This window comes from Syngnathus floridae, chromosome 11 (genome assembly GCF_059516105.1).
Source record: "Syngnathus floridae isolate MCC-2025c chromosome 11, RoL_Sflo_1.0, whole genome shotgun sequence".
In the NCBI taxonomy this organism is placed as follows: domain Eukaryota; kingdom Metazoa; phylum Chordata; class Actinopteri; order Syngnathiformes; family Syngnathidae; genus Syngnathus; species Syngnathus floridae.
Genome location: NC_142423.1, coordinates 15,003,832 through 15,027,002, shown reverse-complemented (window position 1 = coordinate 15,027,002; position 23,171 = coordinate 15,003,832). Strand labels below are relative to the sequence as shown.

General features: G+C 45.0%; 1 protein-coding gene and 2 long non-coding RNA genes across 8 annotated transcripts; 2 read left to right on the top strand and 1 right to left on the bottom strand.

Moving 5' to 3' along the window:
• The first annotated feature begins 1,630 nt into the window (after positions 1-1,630).
• Positions 1,631-16,313, top strand: LOC148391381 (uncharacterized). 3 transcript variants are annotated; one of them, XR_015861253.1, is made up of 6 exons: positions 1,631-8,474; positions 9,703-10,009; positions 10,160-10,257; positions 10,594-10,640; positions 10,715-10,750; positions 13,884-16,313. It is a non-coding gene; the product is annotated as an uncharacterized LOC148391381 (long non-coding RNA). The 3 variants fall into 3 exon arrangements; XR_015861252.1 differs by having other exon boundaries at positions 10,594-10,750; XR_015861251.1 differs by having other exon boundaries at positions 10,594-16,313.
• LOC148391380 (proto-oncogene tyrosine-protein kinase Src-like) lies at positions 5,594-22,301 on the bottom strand. Of its 4 annotated transcripts, XM_088389415.1 has the most exons (13): positions 21,852-22,294; positions 16,575-16,857; positions 14,763-14,862; positions 13,862-13,879; positions 13,182-13,280; positions 12,989-13,092; positions 10,609-10,758; positions 10,372-10,527; positions 9,813-9,992; positions 9,410-9,486; positions 9,182-9,335; positions 8,878-9,009; positions 5,594-8,422 (listed from the first exon to the last, which is right to left on the bottom strand). In XM_088389415.1, exons 2-13 carry the CDS (start codon positions 16,843-16,845, stop codon positions 8,214-8,216), a joined length of 1,650 nt encoding a protein of 549 aa, XP_088245541.1. In that variant the 5' UTR covers positions 16,846-16,857; positions 21,852-22,294; the 3' UTR covers positions 5,594-8,213. The 4 variants fall into 4 exon arrangements, with proteins under 4 accessions (XP_088245541.1, XP_088245542.1, XP_088245543.1 ...); XM_088389416.1 differs by lacking the exon at positions 13,862-13,879 and having other exon boundaries at positions 21,852-22,293; XM_088389417.1 differs by lacking the exon at positions 21,852-22,294 and having other exon boundaries at positions 16,575-16,925.
• Positions 18,609-23,048, top strand: LOC148391379 (uncharacterized). Its single transcript, XR_015861254.1, has 3 exons — positions 18,609-18,809; positions 19,017-19,224; positions 22,839-23,048. It is a non-coding gene; the product is annotated as an uncharacterized LOC148391379 (long non-coding RNA).
• The last annotated feature ends 123 nt before the right edge of the window (positions 23,049-23,171 follow it).

Below are 23,171 nucleotides of genomic sequence, written 5' to 3'. Positions count from 1 at the left end.
CATTTTTTGGAACAGGGCGATAAAATGGAGGATATGAGACACAATGGTAGCTGACCCGGCCGGGTTGCTTGAAATACCGGAGGTGTGTTTGATTTATGACACGGGGTCTGATCCAGCGCAAAGCCCGTTTTCTGGGAATAAATCGGGAAGGCTGGAGTGATCCAAACGCTTTAGAGTGCAGCACTCATCATCACGAGCCACTCGGGGCTACTTGGCGGGAACCATGGCTTTCTCGTAAATACCCAAATGCAGCATGATTTTTATTTTATTTTTTCGTATGACAGGACCTCAATTAGGAAGGTGGGGTGTGATTCTTGTCCTCCTACTTGAGAGCAGATGAAGCTTGGTGGAAGGATGCATGTTTGTATACAGTCTGTGTGTGTGTGTGTGTGTGTGTTTGTTCAAGTGTTCCCTTGAAATGCTTCATCATCTGGCTTGTCATCTAAAGCGGCAGTGAAAGCTGGTGGGGTAGGGCGAGGTGCGGTGCGGTGGGCTCGTATTTATTGGCAAGATGCAAGGAAGAGCCAAGATGGTAGTTATGTCAATAAGGGGCCTCTTACCCCAATGTCCCAACCCCTCCCCGTAACCACAACCCCAAGTAACCAGATGTGACTCCTCATGCTCGTCATTAAAAGTTCCATGCACTCATTTAGGAGTGAATGAAGCCTATCCCAATTGACAAGTAAGATAGAGCCCGGATTGGGCTCATTTTGAGTCTTTAACAAACCTCACTTGCCCAAAACAGTGCCATGAAAGATCTTTGGCATTTTTTTCCCCCTTTGCATTGCGAGATTTTCTCACGGTTTATCAGACGATCCGTGAAGGGCCGTGAGGGGAAATTTGGAGTCCCGCAGGCTCAAAGGCACACTATGGTTCAGCCTGCGGTCTACCACGAATGCCATTATGTTCCCTACCGGCCCGTCAAGATGCTAAGGGGCCCCTCACATTTTACGTTCTGTCGAACAGAAGAAACATAGACGTCGGCTAGCGAATGACCATCGCCTGGCGTGGCTTCACAGTCATCGTCGACCCTGTTGCCGCTCAACAAATGTTTGGTTCGATTACTTTTCTGTCTGTTGCTTCCCGTCCCACTAATGACCGCTCCAAAGTTTTGATATGGTCAATTAGTACTGTCAGGTTAAGTTGAGTTCACCTCGGTTTTGCCGCAATGTCTGGAATGGAAGGAAGGAAGGAAATTCACAAGTACAGAGCAATGAAATGATGTTAAAAATGACAAGCCATCCAAGAGACAGGAGAAAATCACCTACACCTGACCAACCCATGGCCCAAATTTCATCGATGCTGAAGGGGAGGGCGGGGAAAAAAACAAGTCCTAAGCTTTGCTCCTTTGCAAGGTTGTGGCCCAGTTGCAAGTTACCTCCAGCCTGCCCCCCTCAGTTCTTCTTTCCAATTCCTACTGGCCGACATTTTATGATGCTTAATTTATGAAGACACTGGAGCATAGCCATAATTCGCCATCTGTGACGTCTTACAAAGCCCGCGTGTATTTATGACTCCGACCTCTTTCGGTTTTCTCTCCTATTATTTGTTGTCTGGCCCCCTGGAGACACGCATCCGCGATACGGGATGGGAGGGAAGGAGGGAGGGAGGGAGGGAGGCATGCGGGAGGGAATTAAATTACACAAATTTAGTGATCCTTCAAGAGAATGCCTTTCATTGTGGGATCCTGTTACCCCCATTGCCCTTCTTCTCTTTTTGAAGAAAATGGCTGCTGGAGTCAACGGCGATGGCTTGATGGCGCAGCGTGACAGCGACATGTTGACTCCTGCCTCTGCCTACTCCCCCCCCCCAAAAAAAAAAAAATCATCCCAGGGCCTAATGCCCTTTGAAGGGAATTCTGAACCATGAGTAAATGAAACGTTCACCTGACCTTCCCTTGCACAAAATCGCTTCCCCCCCCGTTTATTTAGTTGGCACCGTTTTGTTGAACTTCAAATTAGCGCGTGCACACACAAATGTTTTTGATTGATTTTGATAATGTGGGCCTGAAATAGAGGGATCACAAAAGAAAGTAGAAGAGGCGTGTTCCCGAGATCACATGGAACGCATAACAAACACGGGATTGGGAATTCTTGAAATGCGGCTTATGCATACAGCCGTTCGCAACACCCGCTAAAGTCAATTCATACATTTGTTTCGAAATACATGACACGCTTGAAAAGTGCTGAAAACGTGAAAACACCGATGACTATTTCTTCAATTGCGGAGATATGACAATCTACTGAAGTGCCGGCCGCTCCGGGAATGTTCAAAGCCATTGCGCCCTCGCACATTCCCTCCACTGTGACCCCAGCAATGTCAAATTCCGCTGGGCTAAGCTAGGTAGCTGGCGCAATCGCCGGAGCCACGTGCCTGGCGGGGCCACACAAAGAGCCACTGTGGAGACCAGGCAGGCAGGCAGACGGACATTTGGGAAAAACACCTTCCTCGCTCCTTTACTTTGCTCTGGAGCGAAAACCAAACGGCTGTCGAGATACACATTTCAAGCAAGGCACACGTACAAGAATGACTTGAGCTCAATATCTGCCTCTCAATCACAATTTGTTTTTTGTTTTGGCACACATCGTTTGGAATCCAAATTGTAGGTGTCTCTTTTTCTTTCGACAAGCGTGAACGAAAGCACGGCACAAGAAGACCATGGAACATTCCACAAGTGGAGAAGTGTATAGTATTTTCCTCAAAGCCCTTTAAGGTTTTACAGGCTTGTATGAAATGTTTGGATTGGAAGCCTAAATGAGTTTGCTTTTGCAAGAACTTGAGCTGCTCTTTAAGGCCCGTCTGGAAGAAAAGGAAGATTTTGAAGGAGAGGATAATGTGCTGCCAAGACTGCATGAGTGAGTGAGCTCATCACTGAATCAGCACAGTGCTCAGCTATCATAAACATTTCATTAGGCCCAAACATTGTTGTGTTTGGAGACCACCAGCTCCCATGTTCTTCTCCGCTTCTCACACATAACCTCGTTTTTTGGGTTTTTTTTTTTATGCTTCCATCCCTCTGGGGCCTGTTCCTCCTTCTCCTCCTCAGGTCAGGGATGAAGAACCTTCTAGGCTTGGATAAAAGTGTCTGTGGGAGTCAGAGTGGAAATCTGGGAAGGTGTCCAGGGTCAGCCAAGCACAGCAGATGTTCAGCTGTGGCTTTGTGGATATCAGTCTTCTTTTTTTTTAGGTATCTTACCTCCCTCTGCTCCTCCCTCATTAAACAAGAGCACAGATATGAAGCAAGTGTAAGCTTACGTTTCGAATCGTACTGTCGTTGTCCACCAGCCAGGAAGTAGCCTGCTAAAACACTTGAATAATGATCAATATTACCGAGTCATCAATAATTCTCGGAAGAACAGTCAAACATTAAGACTTCTTGAAAAATGAAGGGCCATGAATCTCTTTGTACATTTTTTTATGTGAAAATATGAGCACATTTATGGAAAATGTATTGCACAGTGGACATGATGGCTATCATGTTTCCAGCCTGTGTGTGTTCACACCTACTGAAATGCTCAGAAACAAATCGGCGGTGAGTTAAAACTGTTGGCTGCGTCCAGGAAAGATTCTGTGTGAAGATAAGCGTCCAAAGAATCCGCCGCTTGCCTGCCCGCCCGCAGCAAAGCAAAGCAAAGCAAAGCGAATGGAAATGATTAGGAGTGATTGAGAGGTTTGGCTGCTTCTTGTCTTTGTGTCTCTGCGCTCCAACATCAGCCGGCACATTCCAAAGATGATAAAAAGCCATTTGGCCAAAGAGAAGAAGTGAATAGGAATGCCCCCAAGCCGTATCATTCTGATTTGCGTGTGCTGAAGATTCCCATCTCTGCTGATCATGTCTAATCAGCCTGTCATCTGCTCGGCTCCTGACCCTCTGCAACTTTTGCTCCCTTTCTCTTTGCGACTTCTACTTGGCACTTTCATCTGTATCGTATCAGCAGCACCAGACAGCGGACAACACAGACAGGCAAGACGGTGCCGCCAACAATTAGTCTGTTCCGGACTTTTGTTTTTTCAGCCGTCTTTGCCTACATGGTTGAAATTTGGTATGAAAGTATTTGACACGGAATTTATGAACTCATGTAATGCGCAACTCGGGCGCAAGGTGTTGAAACAGCGTGAAAATTGTGACTGGCTGACCTTGGAGAACAAGTCTGGATGTGCGTGAGCGCGTGAGCGCAGGGGGCAGACAAAGGGCAGAAGGGATTACGGGGGCCCGCCCTGGATAACACGCAGGTGGCTCAGAATCTGTCTCGGTCCTTGATTCCTGCTCCTCCGACAACGCTTTACACACAAACATACACGGACGCACACATACACAAAGGCTTCACAACTCGGGTGGGGGCGGGCGGAGGATGTTTACTTGGGGGCTCCGAGATGCGGGGATGAGGGAAGTCTCCCAAATAACATTCCTCAGCATGAATTTCCAATGTTGCCGTAAAATGCTACTCTCTGATGGTGCTCGTGGCGGGGGGCTTGACGTTTATGGATGGTCTTTTTTACCACTTGTCTCCAGCAGGGACACCCCCCAACTCTCACCCTTCTGAGTAGGTCATGGGACAAAGTGCACATCCATCATGGCTTAGCGGCATGCATTCATAATGTTGGAGGAGGTGGATGTTAGGATTAAGGAAGTGGAGTGGGTTGGGGTCAAGATTCGGGTAAAGTCAGCGAGGTTGGTTCAAGATGAGGAGGGTTTTTTTGTACAGGAGGTGGGAGAGTCATGGTGAGTGGATAAGACTGCTTAGAAGTGGTCCAGATATGTCTGCATTATTAAAAGAGGATTTTCAGGAGCAAGCTTTCAGTGGATTATGCCCAAAGGAATTTGAATGAACAAGGCTACTGCTCCTCCGGCTTCCTCCCATATACGTATGCATGGCTCCGTCTGTACATAGATTGACGATAAAACAGAAAATAAATGAAAAACAATGCCAAAGTTGAAAAATAATAAAAACAACAGTCTCTAAAAGACGGACTGACAGACAAAGTTGCGTGTTGGAGGACTTTTTCTTGGGTTGCTCTACTGCACCACCTGTAGTAAATGTGTGTTATATTAAAGTAACATTTGAAGAAATAGAGCCAACTTCTTCGTATGGTTGCCATGCTACTGAGAGTGCAGTGCACAAAACAAACAGGACCACTATATCGCAAATGCACGATGCTTGCCTTCGTGTGTCTTCCATCCACTATCACTGAGGCAATATGTGAGTGTGTGTGTCTGTGTGTGTGTGTGTGTGTGTGTGTCTTTACTGTTTTCACAGATGGAGCTTTGACATGGTCTGGATAACTGAGATAAATTACTCACACCACGACTCCGCAAATGGGGAAAACATGCAGATGCACAGACGCGCGCACATGCACAGGCAGGCATTTCTTTTTTTCTCTCTTTTTCTTCGATGATGTTTCCGTGCGGGGCAAAAAACAGCAGGTGGACTTCCACAATTCCTGGTTAAAATTATCCTCCGAACTTTAACTGCCTCCTTGTGGACAAAATGGTCTTAGCAGGTCAAGGCACGTGAGAAAATAAATCTCGCAAAAGATATATTGAATATTTCATACATAAGGTGAATTAGGAGTGGACAGCACAGACACACTCTTATCAAAACACACTTGAAATAGAATTTATTGCACATTTAAAGAAAAGAAAGTGACACAATACCCATTTCAATCAAATTACAAACAAAATGAAATGCTCACCTTCTTGTGGCGGCCGTGACGTCTGTTTGAACTGCATAGATTAATTAAAAAAAAAAATCAAATTAACATTAAAAGCAATTACATCGCGACATGTTTGAAATCATGGCACACGTTTTCCAATCAGACCTTGGCTTTATTCACACATCCTATTTTTTCCTCTTCAGTGAGTCACAACAAACACAAAAAAAAATGAAGTGGGGAAAAAGGAACACTGTTGTTCTTCTTGGAACTTTAAGTCAAGCCCAAATTGTGTTGTTTATAGGAGTAAAAAAAAACAAAGAAATACAGTAGCATCTCATTAAAACCTCCTCGGATAACATTAAGTAGAAAATACTAAACGATAAGCCTCAGTTGGATAAAAGAGTACAGTAATTACTTGATAGTCACAGTCAGACGATACTATTTACATCTTTGACCTCATTAGTTCAAAATCTTGTCCAAATACTTGCGGGGCTGCAAATTCACCTCGGGGTGGGTAACCTTTTGCCAATTTTTGTCTGGCGCCATTGATGACATTTCTTTATGTATACTGTATTGCATATATCTTTTGTTGTTTAAATGATTATTTCTTGAATTACTTGAACAACATAAATCCATTATTTTGTCATCTAGCTCCTCATTTTTGTAAATAAAACATTAAATGCAGAAAATCCCGTAACGGATGTAACTCATGTCATGAACTCTCTAAAATGTTTCAATAATGCCCCTTTTAAATTTGAAAAAATAAAACGTGTTTCAAATGCTACTCTTGGCAGTAGGTTGGCCACCCCTGAAATATACGTAGAAGATAGAAAAAATCCCCTGTTCAAATGCCACGTTTTTGTACTTTCATAAAAATAAGACCAACATTTTGAGAAAAGCCGGATATTTCAACAGGGCTGTGTATCCTTTGATCTTCACTCTTTAACACAACACTGGGTCTGTTTGTATGACGACTCTTATTGCTGCTTCTGTCATTGTTCCGTATATAGGTTGGCAGCAAATTGATTTTATCTACTGATTAAAAAAATTCAGTGAGTGACAACCAACATAAATACATATCTGCCATTATGATACAAAAGCAACCTTTGGAGTGCTTTACTATGTACAGTGCGACGGCAGCGGATGAAATTATATGGAAGGGAGTCGATGGCATCCACGTAGTAATTCAACACAGCGTGGTCAATGTACAGCAGAATTACAAATGCTTAACCGCTTTCCAAATCAATCCCATTTTCTTCCTTTTAACAGAATGACCTCATTTCCATAGAAGCCATACGCTTGCATATTTCCTCTGCAAACTTGGAACAGGAAGCTAACTAACCGGGGATTTTTTCTGAAAGCATACGTCAGCTCCCTCTCAGAGTAAACGGATGGACAGCACTCGTACGTATTCTTTTGGCACAGACGCAGAGAAATAAACGCTCAAATGACCGTCCATCAAATTGTTTTTAGAGAGCCGAACCTCCAACTTCAACCAATGCGTTAAATGAGGGCAACACACATTCTTGGGGAGTGTGGCGGGAGGACTGTCGATGTCAGCAAATCTAGAGCCACTTCAGCTTTGTCAACGATGAAATGATTCAGTTCAAAAAGTTAGGGGAGAAAAAAAAAAGAAAGGAAATCGTTACAAATACCAAATGTAAACTTGAGCTAGTGAAACGGCAGTTTGGGAGTGACCGTGGGTGGGACGACTGACACCGAAATCCCTCGCTGATTTTGGTCTGATTTGAACAACCTGAGCCAGCTTGGTTCAAGCAAGCATGCTTAATGATTATCATGACTGCGATCATCTCCACGTAAACACGAAGGAGTTTGAAGAACAATAAAGCAGCAGCGGCAGCAGCAGCACTTAAAAAGTGGAGGGACGCTAACAGGGCAGCCCGCAAAAACTGAAGATGAAATGCATCAGAATTGCTTTTGACACAACAGGAAGGGAGAAGTGTTCTCCAAACTTCTGTCCTATATAAATACGAGGAATTTGAACTTTATCAAATTGGAGGTTGTTTTTTTTTTCCAGTTTGCCCAGATATGAGCTCAGTTGATTTGTTTTGCAAGCAAGCTTCAGACATGCCGCCGCCGCCGCTTAAGTCAAGTGAAAAAAAATCATTGGAGCAACGAAAGGTACCGTGATACATGAAGACTCCCAATTTACTTTGATGGAAGTTTTACACCCCAGATATGGCTCTGGGAGCAAAACTCCCGGTAGCAAATGTTCACCTCATTCTGGAGAAAAGTTGCCCGCTTTTTCAGGGAGCCTAAAATGGGCTTTTGGGCCCGGTGTCTTTTGCGGGAGGGGAAAAAAGTACAGTACGTTTCATAAGACTTTTTCTCCCCTTTTATTTGGACCCTTTCACGTCAGTCTTGCACCTCACTCCTCAAAGTCTCCAGAAAGAAGCTTCTCTGGGTCCATGACAGCACAGAGGCTTCCTCACCGTGTTCCTCTGAGGTGCTTTTAGTGCAGACTGTATCATGTGTTTTGAGTGCATGTGTTTGAGTGTGGCGGCAGTGTGAGTGTAAATTTCCGCACATGTGCGGTTCTATAGGTTCTCCCCAGGCTGGTACTGGGGTTCCGTGGAGGTGAAGTAGTCCTCCAGAAAGCCCTGCAGGTATTCAAAGGTGGGCCTTTCTTCGGGGTCCTTCCGCCAGCAGGAGAGCATGAGCTCGTGCAGGGAGCCGGGACACTCGGACGGGCACGGCATCCGGTAGCCGCGCTCCACCTGGTCCAGGACCTCGCGGTTTACCATGCCTGCAAAGGGAAGCAAGCGACCGGTCGTCAGGACACGATGGCCTGTTGTATGGTGGGTTTATTCGTTCTAGATTTGAAATCATTTTGCAGATGACTAGATACCAAATAGTGTACGTGAAGGGTCGCAATTCTCACGTTCCGCGCCGAGTATGTATGTCACTGATGTACAGTCAAAGTACTTTCGGCAATAAAAACTTACTCGGGGCAAATTCAGGATCATCTTAAAAATCTTAAACAGTAAACTTACTTGCATCTCTGCCAAAAAAAAAAAAAAAAAGTAAGCAAAATGTTTTGATCATTAGCATATGAACATTTTGTTCCTTCAGGAGCACGTATCAAACCAGCAGACTTTGAATTAATCCGTACCCAAAAGTCCATTTCAGTTTCCTAAAGGTTGCTGACCCAGCTCCAAATTCTGCATCCATACGAGTGTGGCTGTCGGTGTAAGGCTTTACCTGGATAAGGAACTCGGCCTTTGGTGGCCAGCTCTGTCAGCAGCACCCCGAAGGACCACACGTCCGACTTGATAGTGAAACGGCCGTAAAGCGCCGCCTCGGGCGCCGTCCACTTGATGGGGAACTTGGCGCCTGACGAATTATAGGCAGGGGGAAAGAAAACATTCAGCCAACCAAAACATTGGTTACCTGTAAAATTCCAAAGTCAGAAATCTGTAACGTTGATTACAATTGATTGAACAAATAGGCAGGAGTTTGTCCACAAACGAAAAGCTGCACTGGAGAGAACACGCGACGGACGCACCCTGTCTGGCAGTGTACTCGTTGTCTTCAATGAGTCTGGCCAGTCCAAAGTCGGCCACCTTGCACACCAGGTTGTCTCCCACCAGGATGTTGGCGGCACGTAGGTCTCTGTGCACGTAGTTCATCCTCTCCACATAGGCCATCCCCGCTGCGATCTGCATAAAAGGTGAAACGGAGAGAACGGCGTCCGTCTCACGCCTCGCTATGGCATTTTGGGATGCGGCCCAACCTGAGCGGCCATGTCCACCAGCTGAGGCAGTCGAAGCATTTTTCCCGCTTCTCCTTTGAGGAAGTCCAGTAGGCTGCCTGCGGGGCAGAGATAAACACAGCGTTTAGAAAGCGGCCGACGCTTCAAAGGATCTGTTGAGTCTTACTCATTGGCCCACTATATTAGACGGAATGTTACTCTCATTGGAACAAGACCAATTTTGGATGCCCTTGTTTTACGTACTTCTGAATATGTACATGATGAAATGGCCAATGAATGAAATGTACGTTTTATATTGCACTTTTCCTCTTTAGGGTCAAGCGGGTCTGCTGACGCCTGTCCCGGCCGGCTGACTGACTTTGCTCTCCAGCCAATTTGAGGAAAGTTATGACGTCATAAGAGAGAGAGAAAGAAAGGAAATCACCTTGGCTCATGTACTCAGTGACGATGTAGATGGGTTCCTCGGATACCACGGCGTAGAGCTGAACCAACTTCTCATGCCTGAGTTTCTTCATGACTTGCGCTTCCTGCAGGAAGGCCTCTGGTGACATGGTGCCAGGCTTCAGGGTCTTGATGGCCACCCGCGTTGTACCATTCCACGTGCCTGAGCAAGAAAAAAAGGTTGAGGGTTACGTCTCTCTTTCTTTTGTACAAAAAATAATTTCCCCAATTTTTTTAAAGTGGACGTCGAGTCATTTCAAGATGTATTCTGATGAATATTGGTGGACTAAGAATGAACGAGATGAATCCACCCATTTTGATCCATTTCAGGGCGCAGCCATTTTGACAGGCTACCATTCTCAGCTGCTGACTGCAATTGACATCAAAGTGTCCTCGGGCTCATATTGGGAATGCCATGCAGAAAACAGGTGAGATGTGCTTTACTTAGAACTTAAGAACTTTAAAAATAGCGCATTGCATTGCATTGCAGTGCAGTGCAGTGCAGTGCAGTGCAGCGCAGCGCAGTGCAGTTCAGTTCTTACCCATCCAGACCTCTCCGAAGCAGCCCTGGCCGAGTTTAAGGTCAAGCCGGAGGGACTCTCGAGGGATCTCCCAGGCATCGCGAGCCAGTCCCTGGGTCTGGGGCTTAGCCACGGGGCACACATCAGTCAGGGCGTGGCACAGCCCATCAGAGTGCTCTTTAAGACAATGCGAGACGCCAGCAATGTTTTCATGAGTTTTTTTTTTTTTTTTTTTCTCTCCAGCGTCTGGGTACTTACTGCGATAATGGAAGACGAGCTGCTGCAGACTGGTAAACTGCGTGCGGGACGTGATGTAGAAGCCGCCGCTATCCAGCTTCCTGATCTTGTAATGTTTCACATTCAGGCCTTTGGTGTTGTCGTAATCCAGCACCGAAAGACAGTAAGCTCCTAGGAAGAAAAAAAAATGTATAGACGATAAGAATGTGTCAGGCGTCTGGGACAGCTGCTCGGTGGCATTTGCCAACAGCTGTGCTTGGGCAACTCCCTCCCCGCTGGCCCCTATAGGAGCCCCGAGAATGCGCCATTTGAGTACCATTTGTCCTCGTTTGCGCTTAACTCTGTGATTTATGAGAATGTCACTTGACTCTTTTGCCATGACTTTTGTTAGGGGGCTAACTAGAGATTCACCAATGGTCATTTTTTGCAACAAAGAATGAGTACCTACTTTGCGGTACCCAGAGCATGTTGCATTTGGTAGGAAAGAGTCTTTCCACATACATATCTATTTTTTTTTTAAATTCCAAAAGTAAATGCTTTGTGACAAACGGCCTTTTTTTTTTAGTCAACTCTCAATTAATAGCACCCTCTTGGTTGTCGTACACTTGAGTTGCACTCAACTGGAAATTGTTCTTATTGCAACATGAAAATGGATTAACATTTGGTTGTTCAGCACAAACACTATTTGTCATTTAAATATCACCAGGCCAATTGGGACAATGCTGCCTCTGTGAGTTAAAATACAGGCGCTCACCCCAATTCTGGGCTCTGCTCCCACTAGTACAAGCCACTCTAGAAATGTTCAGGCCCTGGCGCTGGTCGTCATGGTAATAAAAACTAGACTTGCCATTGGTCCAGTGCTGTGTATAGGTAAACTGTCACTCTTGAAAATCATTGCAAAAATCCTGATCCTTGGGGTATTTTGAAAAGACTTTGTCATAGACGTGACATTCAGACACCTTGGAAACTGTTTGAAATGGTGACAAAAATACCTGACATATGGTCAAGCTAGTAAAGGCCCGACTCACCCTTTTGCAGCAGTGGTCGATGTAAACAATGACGCCACCTTTTTGAGGTGAGTCATGCATCTTAGTCAGTCTGACGCCATTCACACACAATGCGACCGACACACTTGTCATCATGGGAATCACATTTGATCTAATGAGATCCCCTGTCCCCTCCCTCTATAGATCATGCTCCCCCTTTCACTCACATGCTGAAGTGGGGCTTGTAGCCAGGAGAGAATTGCAGCACCCTTGTAGGATGACCTACTTCTGACACTGTGATTCACCTGCCCCCCCCCACAGGCGCTTCCTTCAAAAACAAATTCCCCCACTCGCTCGCTCGCTCGCTCACTCACCCACTGTATGTCACAGGGAATGCCAAGGCAGTATTTGGACTGCCACAGGGCTGGAGAACAAAGGCGCAGTGCCTTCACCTGACGTCATTACGAGCTGACGTCCGGTACAAATTGGCTCAATTAACACTTTGGTAGCTTTGCGTCCGCAGTGACACACGCTAAAGTCCGCCGGGGATGGTCAGACGTCATCCTACTTTCTCATTATTTCTCATTATTCAGCTGGGGCTGAATAGGAAACTAGCTGGCGTTTTAATTGTGGTTGTCATTAGCAACATTGTATTCACAGGGCTTCATATTTTTTTTCCCACGTTTTATGTTGCAGCCTTATTCCACATTGACTAATTTTTCCCCTTGAAATTCTGCACACAATCCCATACAGTATAATAATGCCGTGCAGTATTATTTTCAGTAAAGAATATTTGCTCTACTGCTTTTATCATCAATCTCAAAATGCAATTGGCCAAATCCTCTAAAGTCTATGCTCATCGAGTCAATATTGGAATGAGGCTGAAAAATGACATGTGAAAAGAAATGATGCACTGTGGATATTTTCCACATGCACTATACCTCCGACCGAGGCTTACATACATTTTTTACAAGCTTGTTAAAACGTACTGATACTTCCTCACATATTTCATCATAACATTTCCATTGCTCAATTTGCTCAGCAGTGTCTGCTGGCACCTGAACACTCCATGAAATATCCCTTTAAACAGTCTGCAGTCTCACAACGTGCCAAGACGTGGCCAACTACCAGTCGATGAAACTTGTGTGGAAGTGATTAATACCAACGTGAAAAGGGCAACTTGTCACTTCAATGACCTTTCTTTCTATTTACAACTCTTCAGGCAAAACACTAAAGTGCTTTTTTTAATGAATGAAAAAGGTACCCTTTGAATCAAACAACATACGAAGAATGTTAAGACATTTTGAAATGAGATTGGAATTTCGGAAGGCATGGCTAGTCTCTATTAGCCCCTAACTTGTTGATTTCCCGCCATTTGCAAGGCCAAAAGGTCACGGAGAAGCCCGCCGTCGTACCTTTTGTGGTTTCGCTCTCCCTCACCAGGAAGGTTCCTCGTCTATTCTGTAAATTCAAAAGGACCCTTTCCGAGTCTCGCCGAGTTATCTTCCCAAAATACCACCTGCCAAAAGTAGAAAAGTGGGCCAGCCACGGAGGTTAGTTGACTTTGCGACGCCTTACAGTGCAGTGTACATATTCCGTGTGACGTACTCTTCCGCTTGAATGGAGTCGGACGGCGCCACATAGTTGCTGGGGATGTAACCGCTCTCTCCGGTTGTCAGGGAGCGAGCTAACCACCAGTCCCCTTCTCTGTCATGGCAACCGCAGACCAAAAAAAATGGAATTAACAGGTAGCTCACGGGGGGCTCCAAATTTCATGACAGACAGTCAGTGCGGATTGAAGAGCTTTTAGGTGGCTACAAAGGTCACTTGTGCGGACAGAACAGGCTGTTGGGAGTTGCAATACACATGATTTATTATTATTTTTCGAGTAAGCTTAACACTATGTCATAGCAGAAAAGTGTTATCTGACGAGAAGGAAAGACAAAGCCTGAAGCTTAGCACATGCTGACCCACTGAAAAGAAATAGATTGACTGGAGCCCAATTCTTACATTCTTTCTTGCATGTTAGAAATGACAGCCACCCAAATGCATTTCTTTTTTTTTCTTTTTCTTCTTTCAGTACTGCAAACGTTGGGGCATTATCGGTTGTGCCGTGGTACAAAATGTACAATGACTGACGAGACACTTCATTCCGTTGACAGTCATTACCGACTATCTTTGTACACTACTATGTCTTTATTGTCTCTATACAAACGTGTGTGGATCAGCATGAGTGAGGATAAAAAGATAGCAAAAGATTTGTCTTTTATTGCAGTAAGGATACTGACCTGAAGCTGTACTTTTTCCTAGGAGAGACCATGAGGCGTGAGAGAGCGAGAGAGGGAGAGAGAGAGAGAGAGAGAGAGATAACAGACACAGCAGACACATCAAAACACAGCAAGGCGAGGCGAGGCGAGACGAGGCGAGACGAGGCAAGGCGAGCAGCACTCAGACAGACAGCGGAGGTGGCCAACACGCTGTGGGACGACACAGCAAAGCCGACATACTACGGTACATCATTTGAGTACAGAAGAACCGGGGAGCGCCCTGGCGCTGTACATTTTCCAATGGAGGATGCTTAGATTTGTGGATGCACTTGATGTTTTATTTATACACATCATACATTAAAGATTCATTTTGGTTCAGCCCTACTATGTCGTCCCAAACACCAGAAAAAAAAACATGGCAGGAAACTGCGAGAGGAACTCAACAGAGGTAGAGGTGGAAACAATTATTTTCATTTTTAGGGATATTTTTTTTTGGGGGGGGGGTGTAACAGTTTATAATGTTGTACTGTATAGAAAAAAAAAAAAGTAATAAAATAATGTAAAGGATCTGTTAGCCCATCTATGGCATTTAATGCACCAAGTAGAATACTTTTTGTTTCGTGTTTATTTTGAGACATAACATCAACTCGGAGTGACACTAAAAAGCTCCAAGCCTCTTTTTGAATTCACTATCTGCCAATGAGCCGACGTGCAGTACCTGGAAAAAATAGAGTCGCTCGTATCTCAAGACACCACTGTATTGTCAAAACTTTCATTTGTCATTTTTGTTAATACACAAATTGAATTGTCGACATCCTTGACATTTACAGTTTGGTGCATTTACTGAAACATGCATGGACGCATCTGTTAACATGAAACAAATAATAAAATAAAACACACAAGGTAGAAGGTGGGTTCTTACGTGTTGTTGACAATTTGCAGCCGGTCGCCTTTCCGAAAGGTCAGATCGGACGCCGTCCGTGACTCATAGTCATAAAGCGCCACAAATGTGGTGACGCCTCCTGCAAGGAAGTGCACAGCAATATGTCTTCAACTTAATTCTATTGTCATCCATAGGCAGAGGATTTAGGTAAAGATTGAACAATTTGTCATGGTTTTAATGAGAAATATTAACATGCAGCTTGCAGGTATGGAAAGGATACATCTATCTTTAGTGGGCCACATTCATAGCAGTTTTTTTTTTGCAACCCTACACATGACGAGAAAAAAAAAAATCATGTGAGGTTATAAACTCAGCACATGACACATCACTAGAATTGTCACTGTTTGATATTTTTAGAATTGATTACTTCATTGATTCTTCAAATAATCAGATACAAACTTTCTTTATAATATTTTATTATTTTTATGTCTTTATTTTCAGTTATTCTTGAAACATCCCACACAGCAAGATGATCAGGGGAGGCATCCAATAATCTGCCTGTCACATTTTGTCCCCGGTTGTTTTATTATGTGCATATTGTCATCGTTTCTGTCCGTGTCTGTGTGCTCGCCCCTCCCCTCCCCTCCTGTGTCTACTCTCAATCTATGTACTAATGACAGTCACCTGCCTCTCTCTCGTTACCTGTCGCCTATTTAAGACCTGTCTGCGTGTCACGCCCCTTCCGGATTGTTTCTTGTCTCATGTTCTGCTGTCGCTTGTTTCTTGTGTCTTCTTGTCCCATGTTTCGGTTAGTTGGGTTTTTGTTTGCCAGTCCCGTTGATATTTGTTAGGCCATTAAGTTAGGTTAGTTTGCCGGTTCTGTTGCCTTGTTCCCTTTATCCTCCCTTCCAACTAGCTGTTCCCTTCAATAAACCAAGCTGGTCCACCAAGCTGCATTTGGTGGGCCAGCTCCATTCCGATCCGTGACACTGCCCTTTGCTAACTTTGATGGAAAAACACTCATTATGGGTACGTAGCAGCTTTGAACTACTTCCTTTAAAAGATGTGTCATCCCAACACAAATGCTGACCATTATATGTGAGGGGAGTGCAAAAAGATGGAGCAACATTAGTTCAACCATCTGGCCAGTCTAGACGCATTAAGGCTTAATGTCAAGTCTGCAGAGCGCTGAGCAGCCTTTTAACGTCAGAGCTTTCAAGTCTATTTCACAGGCGAAGGTTGGACAGGACAGGAGAGGAGAGGAGAGGAGCGGCGGGGAGGGGAGGGAGCTACTTCCTCCTTCCCTCTTGACGTGACTCAACATTTCTGTTGTCTGGGAAATTGTCTCCAAACTGACATTGATAAGAGCAAAATATATTGTCTCCGACGTTTCTTTGTGAACACAATGGGCAAGCAGGAGCAACCTCGCAAACCATTTGGGTGGTCTGACAATATTTTGTCAAACTAATTTTTTGCCATTGAGATTTCAATGTATGATGATTAGTTGGTGCAATTGTGAACAAATATTAATTTGATCAATGGGTAAGTTAGAGATGCAGATCAGCACTTGGTGAAGGTCTGCACTCTGCTGGGTGCCTTGGTCATTAACCGGTTAATTTTTGGCTATGTGAAGCCCTTTGAGACTGTTTGTGATTTAGGGCTATACAAATAAACTTGACTTGACTTGACTTGAATTGTTTTATTCTTGTCATTAAATTGCTGGCAAAATTGAGAGTTCTTTTCATTTTTGTGCAAGACATACTTGCATCCAAAGAACCAACATGTTGCTTCTATTGATGTGAGTATGGAGCAATCTTTGATGTTGTGCAATGTAGTAAGTGGAAAGCATACCTGCCAAAGGTCCTCTCTGAGGTGACGTGACAGCGCCCGTGTGGTCAACTCCTCCGAAGAGAGCCATCTCAGGAGTGTTGGTGGGCGCGTGCTGGTATCCTTGGTATCCCCGCCGGCCCGTGCCCACCGCCGGGCTCCTGTTGGGGGTTTGGGTCTGCTGGGCGGGACCCAGGTGGTGGAAGTGTCCGCTGTCGGAGCCCGTCCCGATGGTGCCGTCCACGCTCATGGAGCGCTGGCCCGGTTCCTTGGGCTTGCTCTTGCCCGCCCCCATGTGCAGACCTGGCTGGGATGAGAGCCAGTGATGAGTAACCAGTACGGATGACTCGTCTTCACCGAGGGTATAATTTATATTGGGTTGGGCTCAGGTTTACATTGTAAAACTGTTGTCTCTTCCTCAAGTGAAGCAAACATTTACCAATGTAGTGATTCCACATGCCAACGGAACAAAGCCCAACTAAAACTTCCTTAAACAGGGTGAACGCTTCCCTTTTTGTGCAGCGGTGCTAAATCTCAGTGATAAAAAAAATCAAAAAAAATCGAGGCCTTCAATTGACTGCCCTATTTAACTTGCATTGCACTTGCCGTCTACTATGCTAAATAAGATTTGTAATCAAGCTGCCAAAGCACCTTTCACAATACGAAATGAACCCATGAAGTGACATCAGCACACGCACGACCCAGTCACCGTGACGGAAGAATACAGCAGCCTGAAACTTCCAACATTCCCAGTGACTCTCCATCCTTGTAAAGGCAAACATTTTGACAAAGAACGCCTGCCCGCTCCACCAAACAGAAGCCTTGGAGGGGCTCCAGGTTCTATCCCAACTGTTTGACAGGCAAACGGGGCGACCAGAGCAGAGCAGAGCAGGACACCTTGACAAAGTCAACACACACACAGACAAAGTAGTTTGCGGTCTGTCCAATCAATTTGGATTGAATCAATGCGCATTAAAGAGAAGGAGAGTTGTGCTATGCTGAGCCAAGCTACTCGGATACAACTTGGCGGCTGGCTATATTACGTGCTTGTAATTCTGTTTGCCAGGAATTTTTTCATTTGTTCATTAGCATAATGATACTGGCAAACTTGCTTCTCTGCGATTGTTTGGTTAGGGTAACGGAATATATTTTGTGTTGTCGGTATGTTTGCTTGTTTTTAAGCATCGCAACAGATTTGCACCCACTTTGAACAAGCCGTGCGATACATTTAGGGGAGGACAATGCTTGCGAATCCAACATTGTCTTTTAAGGAAATCAATGTGGATTCAAGGAAAATGGCTGACATCTTCTCCTTGAAGTTTTTGGAAACAACTTTGGAATGCGCATCATTTCCAGGACTGCCACCGACGCAAACAATCCACTAAAAGCCCCGTGATGCTGCAAGGATGAAAAACAAAAACCAGATAGTCCTGTCAGTTACTAAAGATGAAGGTGCGGATTTGAATTGTACACACAGGAGTAGCCTACATATGATTCCACACACATTTCAGAGGAAGTTGAGCAGTTTTAGAGAAGTCGTCGGCGGTAGGAGGGAATCATCGACAAATGTCTGCACAACGCTTCCTGAGGGAACTTCCATCCCCTTTGTGTCGAAGGCATCGATTACAGTCGGCGGAGAATGGCGGCATCATCTCCACAAGTGTCGACAAAGACAAGTTAAGTGCATCCCCGGAAAGTTGTGACATCGTGCATGGTATGTGTGTGTGTGTGTACATGTGTGTGTTGGCAGCACAAGTGCAGACCTCCCTGTGGGAAGCTGAAGATGACTCATTGCGAGACCAGCTATTTCAGGCGGCCTGAAACAGAGACAGTCACACACGCATGAAAACAGCCTTGTTCCTCCTGTGGATGGAGCCACTCTCAGTTCCAGACAGTGCGCACCGACGTGAGTACGTATGAGCAGCTGTTCCCGAGTCGATGGGAAGCTCTCGCGCTCAACCTCGCTAGCATCTCACATCCTTTTTCCGACACATGGGTTGTCGTTTTTTTTCCCCGAGTCTGAGGAGGCTATTAAAACAAACGGGGAATGAGGAAGTGCCAGTGGCCCTAAAAAAAGAACGTGTAGGTGTTGCCATACAGATGGGGCTCAGGAGGCTTTCTTTATCTTGAAATATAACATGCAGGTATGGCATACCATAAGGCTGATGAAGGCATGTAGGCGTGAGTGAGGTCACGAGCGCTTTCATTCTACTCTCGCCAAGATCTTGTCGCGCTTGGGGGGGTGAAGGCGTCCTTGCGGTGAGTCATGCGGCCACAATATTAGGTCTGCTGAGAGTGATGGACTGGAATGTGCTAAATGTGTCAACAATCAAAAGCGAGCCGTCTATTTTCTGTATCTGGCTAGCCTATGAGATGGAATATTTATTATAATCTTGGGAGCGGAAGAGCCCGCCTAAAACATCTCAGTCTGCATGCAGTATGTAAACATCTGACCTTCTCCTACAGCAAACTCATATCAAAATGTGCAGACACGCCAAAACGTGGGTAAAAAGAAATGGAGTGGCGAGCATGAATTGACAAGTGGAGAGGCAAAGAGTTGCCGACACTTGTGTAAAGAAAATGTGCCCGAACCAGACTGTGCCACTCAGAACAAATGATCGGTGAAGACACCTAGACAGAAGGATGAAAGCTGTGGAAAATGACTACTTGAAAGGTAAGCTGCAGCTGCAAAATCAAGTGTACTTAATATTGGATGTCACAGTTGAATTCAAGATGACCACAAGTACTCACTTTTACAGAAGCGCATCCTATTATTCTGATAAAGTGGCATCTGACATGTCTCGAAATCTGAACGCTTTCAAATAGCCTTCGACTTTGGAAAGTGGATGAAATTGTACATTCAAACGAGTTCCATTTCAACCATTTCCTATACATCCAAAGTGCTTTTCAAGATTGACAGGCATGCCAGGATAAACTGCGTTTGGCACAGAGCGTTTCAAATACATACGTACGTTGAGTGTTTTCAAACCTCAAGTCACCATGACATCGCTTCGGTTCTCAAATATGTCAAGTGAATGCAATGAGCAATGTAGCGGCGATTAGAATGGCAACCCAAAAAACTGCAATGTAGCTCGGTCTGGTTAAATTGTGCTGTGAACTTCTTTATCCCCCTCATTCAATCATTATTGTATAATCCCAATGTGAACATTTGGCCGTGACAAATGTGAATGAGTCACAACAGACGGTAACAGTTGCTGCAGTGAGGGAAGGAAGTCGTCGCTGCCAACGTTTAAGTCCGATGAGAGCAGCACAGTAAGGGGTGCAGGCCGCGACGGCTCATCTTTGCATTCGCTGACTATGATTGCAAATGTTAAATCAATTGCTATCATTTGGCCTGACTGTCCACGCATACAAGTCAAAGAGAGGCCGTCGTTCGTCTATTCGGGGCCAAAAACAAAACAATGCACATCAAGTGCTTTCCGGTCTCATTTGGTCTGCCAGCCCCCAAGACTTGGAAAAGTTCTATCTCGCAGCCTGTCAAGAGGTGGAAGACAGGCAGAGGATGCTGGCATTTGCCTGATTAAAAAGCACTTCCCTCTCCGAACATCTCTGGCTGTGTGCAATGTTTACTAATTCGGCAAAGGAGGTCAGAGGTTGAACGCTAGTTCACTGCGGAGGTGCTGCACTCTTTGTAAATGAACGACGGCATGTTAATTGAGGTGTCAATAGTTGACGGGACTTGTTAAGAAGCAAACAAGAATAGAATGAATCATGGGGGGGGGAGCCTTACAGGCAGTGAAAAGGGTTGCACCAGGTTGTCACATTTCTCATCCTACCTGTGAAGGCAGAAAATCGCCAGGTCATTTTGGTGCCCCGCTCTGTCGGTGGCCTTTACGCGTAAGGGTGACCCGCAATAAAGAGTGTGTTTACAAGCAGTGTAAAGAGAACTAGACAGGTGTCAGCCCGCCTCGGATACGAGCTCACAAGGTGAAAAATCGCCCCGGATTCTGCGCTGATGCCGTCTCTACTCATCAGTCTGATACTAGAAACAAAGATGCATTGTACTGTATAGACTTTGAAAACCATTGTTGGTATAGAGGTTATCCATAAATTGCTTTAATTCATACTGAAAAAAAGATCAGATGGCACATTAAGTCAAGCTTATTTATATAGCACTAAATCCTTTTCAAACACGTTAATGACGACGGATGCCTAAGGGCTCAGGTAACAACTGCTCACTCATAAGTTAAGGTTACATTTCTTGATTTGAAAATTTGGCATACCCCAATTCCGAATTCCTGCCACAGAACATGTTTCACTTCCTCTTTAAGCAAAGAACACTTTATTATAGCAAAACTAGTTTGACAGTTAACTTCAACAAGGAGTGGCAGAGCTTGAAGCCGTTTTTTTTTTCTTCCAAGAAATGTTTACTAGTATGCGTCACAATCAAATAAAACTGTCCAACAATTTCTCATACCATGAAAAGTCAAATATCTCAAGGCACCATTGCATATCTTTTGTGCCAACTTTTCTGTCATCATTTTGAGGACACAGCTCATGAATTTGTGGTGAAAATCAAACAATACATTGATCATGGGGGTGGGGGGTCTGGCATACTTCTTTTGAAATGATCATTGTTTGTTCACTACCTTTCAAGACGCATTCTGGGATAAATAGAGGACTCTAATAACGAGCAGAATAAAATCAATCGGCTTTGCATGAATGTTTTATCCAGTAGTGGGAAGTCCAGTTGTTGGCGAAGGGGTGGCTGGCTGGCTGGCTGGCTCGCTGGCTGGCCGGGGTGCGCGCTGCCAGCCGGAGTAGCAGCTGTCAAAATGACAGGGGGTGGGGGGAAATTAAAAAAAAAAAAAAAAAGGATAATATGACATATGGACAAAGCATTCCATAACATCTAAGGGAAACGGCTTAAATGACCCAAATAAAAAAATGAGTGCAAATATTGCTGATCAGGCTGATTCGGCTAGAGATGAGTCGAAACAGGTGCTGCTCCATTTTGAATTTCAATGGATTGTTGCCTTTTTTTTCTCTGGTTTCCCCAGTGATGTTGGTTGTTTTTTTTTTTCTTTTGCCTTCGGCTAGTAATAAACGAGGGAGCCTGGGCAAGCGTGATATTTTGCCCGATGCGCGTCGCTTTTGTTGTGTGTAAGGCTCGGAGGGGAGAGGGGGTGCACGATGCACGACAACAAACCCTCGCTTTACTTGAATGGAACCGGGCGAGTGAATGGATGCTCTCACCACGTTTGTGGGGGGAAAAAATACGCAGTGGCTGGCTTATGAAATAACAATTTATAATGGCCCAAATGATACAAATCGACTCACCTTTTTCCTTGAGATAAAGCCCAACACAAATCAGAGACGGGTTAATAAATCCTCTCGCTCGTCCTCATAAGTGCACGTTGCTGTGGAAACGCTGGTGAATCCCATTTAGCGAATTTCGATACAATCAGATGGAGGAGGAGGGAGGAGGAGGAGGAGGAGGAGAAGAGGAAGCGGAGGTCATGGCGGGGGGTGCATCTTCTTCTCTCCGTATGGGTACAGTACACGCCGATTGTCAGTGAGTAGGCCGGCGGTCCGGCGGGCGGGCGGACAAAGCTGCCTCTTCTACTACGTACTACGGCGAGGAGCCCTAGTGGCGCGTCCGTGTGTCGACGCGGTAGGAGGAGGCAGGCTGACTGGAGTGTGGAGCAGACATCATGTCCTCCCCCCCGTGGAAGCAAAGAGAAAAAAGAAAGAAAGAAAAGCCCACGACGGAGCGTGCTTATTGGGCAGCGTGCAGTCTGCATCCACGTAAAGATGCTGACGCGCGTCGCGTGGATTCACACCGAAGGTGTAGGCAGGCATGATCAACGCGCTCGTCTCCCGGGTCATCTTCTAAACATCCCTCCCTGATTGATTTTTTATTTGCAAAACACAATCTGGAAAGTCTATTTAAAACATCTATCTATCCATCCATCTCGATGTAGTCGCTAAAGAAAGTCGACAAATCCCAGGACTATTTAGAAAAAATAAAACCAAGTTCATTTTGATTCCAAACCTCTTCCCATTATTAACAATGTGACCTATTTAACCTATAAAGCTCAACTAAATGAAGAAGCAATATGCTCAAGTGAAAATAACTTGCAAACTGTGGTTGTGCACACTGCACACCCTCTTGTAAGTGTCTGGTTGTGTTCAGAAAGCACAAACAACCAAGCTCATGATAAACAAGAGTCAGCATACACCTGCCACCGTTTAATGTGCCCTGTGACGAAACATGCATGAAGTTCAGGTGTTCAGGTAGGCTTTTCCTGTCATTGTTTCTTTCAGAAGTCTGAAGGTATTATGCTTGGACTGAATGGGGTTTGGAAGTGTCCTTATTCCCTCCACCACCACCAGGAAAAGGACTCAAGTTCAACCAAAGAAAAGCAAGGCCAAAGCCTGACACTGACCCCACCATTCTAAACTGTATGTATGTCATTCGTTCTAGCTGTGTTGTGATCGTGCTCGGCATACATACCCTTTGGAATTGAAGCCTAAAATTCAAACATGCATTTGGGAGTATGTTTGTCTTTTGACGCTTCTTATGCCTGATACATTTGAAAATGAGATCCATCAATACTGCAGTTCTGGTAGCATTTGATTAGCGACATGCAATCATAA